This window comes from Notothenia rossii (genome assembly GCF_949606895.1).
Source record: "Notothenia rossii genome assembly, chromosome: 2".
NCBI lineage: Eukaryota > Metazoa > Chordata > Actinopteri > Perciformes > Nototheniidae > Notothenia > Notothenia rossii.
The window spans coordinates 94,537,230-94,541,079 of record NC_136904.1 but is presented as its reverse complement, the minus strand read 5'-3'; the positions used below and the strand labels follow the sequence as shown (position 1 = coordinate 94,541,079).

General features: G+C 37.5%; 1 protein-coding gene across 4 annotated transcripts; it reads left to right on the top strand.

Annotated features, from left to right (window-relative positions):
• Positions 1–736: 736 nt before the first annotated feature.
• Positions 737–3,027, top strand: LOC307028348 (macrophage mannose receptor 1-like). 4 transcript variants are annotated; one of them, XM_079663297.1, is made up of 5 exons: positions 752–782; positions 1,515–1,588; positions 1,801–2,202; positions 2,532–2,707; positions 2,741–3,026. In XM_079663297.1, the coding sequence occupies exons 2-5, from the start codon at positions 1,555–1,557 to the stop codon at positions 2,957–2,959; spliced, it is 831 nt and encodes a 276-aa protein (XP_079519423.1). In that variant the 5' UTR covers positions 752–782; positions 1,515–1,554; the 3' UTR covers positions 2,960–3,026. The 4 variants fall into 4 exon arrangements, with proteins under 4 accessions (XP_079519422.1, XP_079519423.1, XP_079519424.1 ...); XM_079663298.1 differs by having other exon boundaries at positions 2,532–2,665; positions 2,741–3,025; XM_079663296.1 differs by having other exon boundaries at positions 737–782; positions 1,548–1,588; positions 2,532–3,026.
• Positions 3,028–3,850: the final 823 nt, after the last annotated feature.

Sequence of the window (3,850 nt, the reverse complement as noted above, 5' to 3'; positions counted from 1 at the left end):
CCATGCCTACACCCAATACAAGTTTAAACTACACACTCCTTCACGTGCGCTTCACTCTGCATCGACCAATCAGCTCGCTCCTTCCCCAGTGTGAGTGGGACCCAGGTACCCGTCTACAGAAACGAGCCTGTTCGCTATCCTCACTCTAAATTGGTGCAACGAGCTCCCTGCTGATATCAGGACAAGGGTTGTCAGCGCTTACAGTACTTTAATACTTATCTGCCTTTTGTTCATGTATGGATACAAAAATTGAAACTGACCATGTGAAGGTTTAAGAAAATTCAGTAAAACTTGCTCACATAGAATGTGTCCAAAATCCCTCCTATGTTACATGTCTATATAATATTTTAGAAACCCTTTCTCTTGTTGCTATATAAACTGTTAATTAAATTTTTGTTATCACTATCTTTCTTGTAGAACTCGGGTAGTAATAACTCATCGTTTCAGATAAAGTGTTCTGAAACAATTTCAAATATAGACATTATAATGAATATATAAATATAATTAATATTATTAGTGGATATTTTTGCCGAACAACTTTCTCTCATTTGTTAGAAAGTCAACAGGGCAGTGTGTATTTGCTGTGACATCATGTAAAGGATATTCTTAGCAACAATGGATCCTGTCTCAACCATGATAGAAATCTTGCCGTTGGATTTTAATATTCAAATGTTTGTCCAAAGGTGGCTCAAAGAGAGCAGCGACCTCGTGGATATCTGAGTCCTCACCAGCACATCGAGAGAGACAGAGAGAGAAGCAGCTGACAGGACGACTCAGGCGAAGTAAGTGTGATTCTGTTCAGTCATTTTCATATCATGTTTATTGTGTGTGCAGAGTGCAATATTTTGCTCAACATATATTTCACATATTTTAGTTTAGGGAATTAGTCTTATTTATTTGTCAGACTAACCATGAAATCAGGTACTTTATAAAAAGTGATGTGTGCAGACGAAACCCCACTATGTTTATGTTTAATCAAATAACCTGAATGGTTCATCTTAGATTTGTATTGCTATGTTTATATACACAGCCATCTGATTCTCAGTTAAATGACACCATCAATTATGTTTTAATAGGGAAAGTTCACACGTTAAACAAAGAAAATAATGCAAACTCTAAACATGTGCTTATAAAAGAAACAATGGGAAACTTAATAATTCATTATTCTCAATGTTTTATTTCCATTCTGGTTGAATAGCCCATAAAGTCTAACCCACTCCTGAAACATAGGCCTTTGATAGCAGCAGAACATTGACAGGTGAATAAACAAAATAATAAAAGATTATTATCGAACCAGCAGAATATAAATATTATAGACTCCACACAAAGACAAAACAATGTCATCACTGTATTGCACTCTATTGTTAAGGTGTTATAGTTACTGTTGAAGTTTGGCGCATCACATTATTTGTGTTTTATTCAAATGAGATATTTCCATGTGATAAAAAAAGAAATGTCACAATGTGAGCCTGTTCGTGCTGTTGATGCTCAACATTTGCATTTTTCCACTACAGATTTGCTCCCTCATTTGTTGTTTCATCTAACAGAGCAAAGATGCAGTGGAGTCTGTTTGTGCTCATTCTGATGGGTAAGTGGATTATAAATTAAATCACATCTGGAGTCATGAAACAGCTCACTCTTCATATCAATAAAAAGTGGAATAAGTGAACTCAGACCCCGTTAAGATGAAGGGGATGATGTAAGAGGTGGGGGTGATTCTAGTACTCATGAGTTTGATTTAATGATCAGATGCTTGTCATACTGTCAGCTCCATCACTGCAGAATTGTCTCTGTTTTTAGGTCAGTGTTCCTTCTTCACATGTCACCTCTATGAGTACCACTTCATTCAAGAGGGAAAGACCTGGGAGGAAGCCCAGAGTTACTGCAGAGAGAATTACACTGACCTGGCCACAGTGCCTGACATGAGAGGCGTGGAGAGACTGACTAACTCTCCACAGACTACAGACGCCTGGATTGGACTGAGGAGCATCAATCAAAGAGATATCAAAGAGTGGCACTGGTCTCTGCCGGGGGAGAAGTACAATCCTACAGAATGTAATCCAGGATGTGCGCCAGAATGGGCTCCAACTGAGCCGAACAATGGAGGTGATGATCCTGAGAACTGTGTGGTGATTAATCCCTCCAAAAAATGGTACGATGACCATTGTTCTAAGACCCCTAAAAAGTTTATCTGCTACAATGGTGAGTATATGTCACTATGAACGCTATATACATTATATCATACTGTGTAACAATAGTTGAAAGATAACTCATGTTGTAGAGTTACATTTCATGAAAATAAATCTTTTTACTTTTCACATAACATTATTGGTAACTTTGATGATACAATTCTACTTGTTTGAATATATTGTAATGGTAAAGTATAGGCCTATTTTTTATTATGCAATCTACATTATTATACCAAACACTTTAATCAGTCTGAAACTTAAGTGAGATCGTGTTCATATTTGTTTTACTTTTTTTTTTAAATGATTTAAAAACTTGTAAAATGTGTCTTTTCATTCTCACAGAAACAGGGCCACAGAAATACATTGTAATTGATGAAAATAAGAACTGGCTTCAGGCTCAGAGCTACTGCAGAGAAAATCACACTGACCTGGTCAGTGGAATCACACAGATCAATTCAACAGAATTCAAGAACCAGGTCAAAAAACTCAAGAAACGGGTTGATGCATTAAACAAACAGGTTGACACTGATCACGATAGAACCAAGAAACAGCATGTCTCTTCTAACTTGTGGATCGGCCTGTTCAGAGAGACCTGGAGTTGGTCAGATGGGAAGAATTTCTCTTTCAGACACTGGGATCCGGACTCATTTAAAGATAAAGACTCAAAGACTTGTGCTATGACTACGAAAAATGGAAAATGGAGCTCCGACACCTGCACAGAGGAAAAACCCTTCTACTGCTATGACGGTGAGTTTTTCAAACGTCTTTAAGTAAAGTATTCTTATTTCATGTCTTCAGTTATATATTTTTACAGTCATGTTGAATATCCTTTAATTGTGAAATGATGTGTTTGTTTGTTTGTTTGTTTATTTATTTAAAGGACAGTGCACATTAATCCACATTGCTGTAAATGAGCCAGTATTAGCCAGCAGGCTAAATATCATCATACCTTGATACATTTCAAAGTGTTCACATTTTAGATTGTTTAAAAGCCAGTTCTTATGATTGTGGTTAAATGTATGATAGGAGGTGTTATTCCTTATCTGTATTGGTATTGTGTTCCAGAGTGTTGGTGCCCTCACAGAGAAACAGTGTTTACCAAAGGAACTGGCCCTAAGAGGGACTACACAGTCCCCTCTTAGGGCAGACCTTGTGGTTCTGCTGTTAGAATTTTTCTGCTGTGTAAAAGTGCAGAGTGGTGGGGGTGCCTTGCCGTTTAGAATTTAAAAAATGAGACATGCATCAGTGTGTTTTAAAATATTTTCCCAGCTGAGCAGGTTATGTTTGTCCAGGATTTTGCAATGGTGGTATAGCTTAGGTTTTCTGTCCAAGACTTTGAGAGCTTGTTTGTGAAGTGACAGGATAGGCCTTAATGTTGTGCTATTCGCCTGGGTCCAGCTGCTCATACAGTCTGTTAGGTGGGGAAGGATCATGGCAGTCATATAGAGTTTTGCTACAGGTGTTGTCAAACAGTTCCTTAGATATCTAAAGTTTGCTAGATTGTATTTAGTTATTTGCATTACCTTCCTCACTTGTTTTTTGAAGGATAAAGTAGTGTCAAGGATAATGCCTAGATATTTAAAATGTGTAACTGTTTGAATGACCTCCCCAGACACATAGACCTTGGGTTCACAGTGTGATACAGTGTTGGTCTTGCTAAA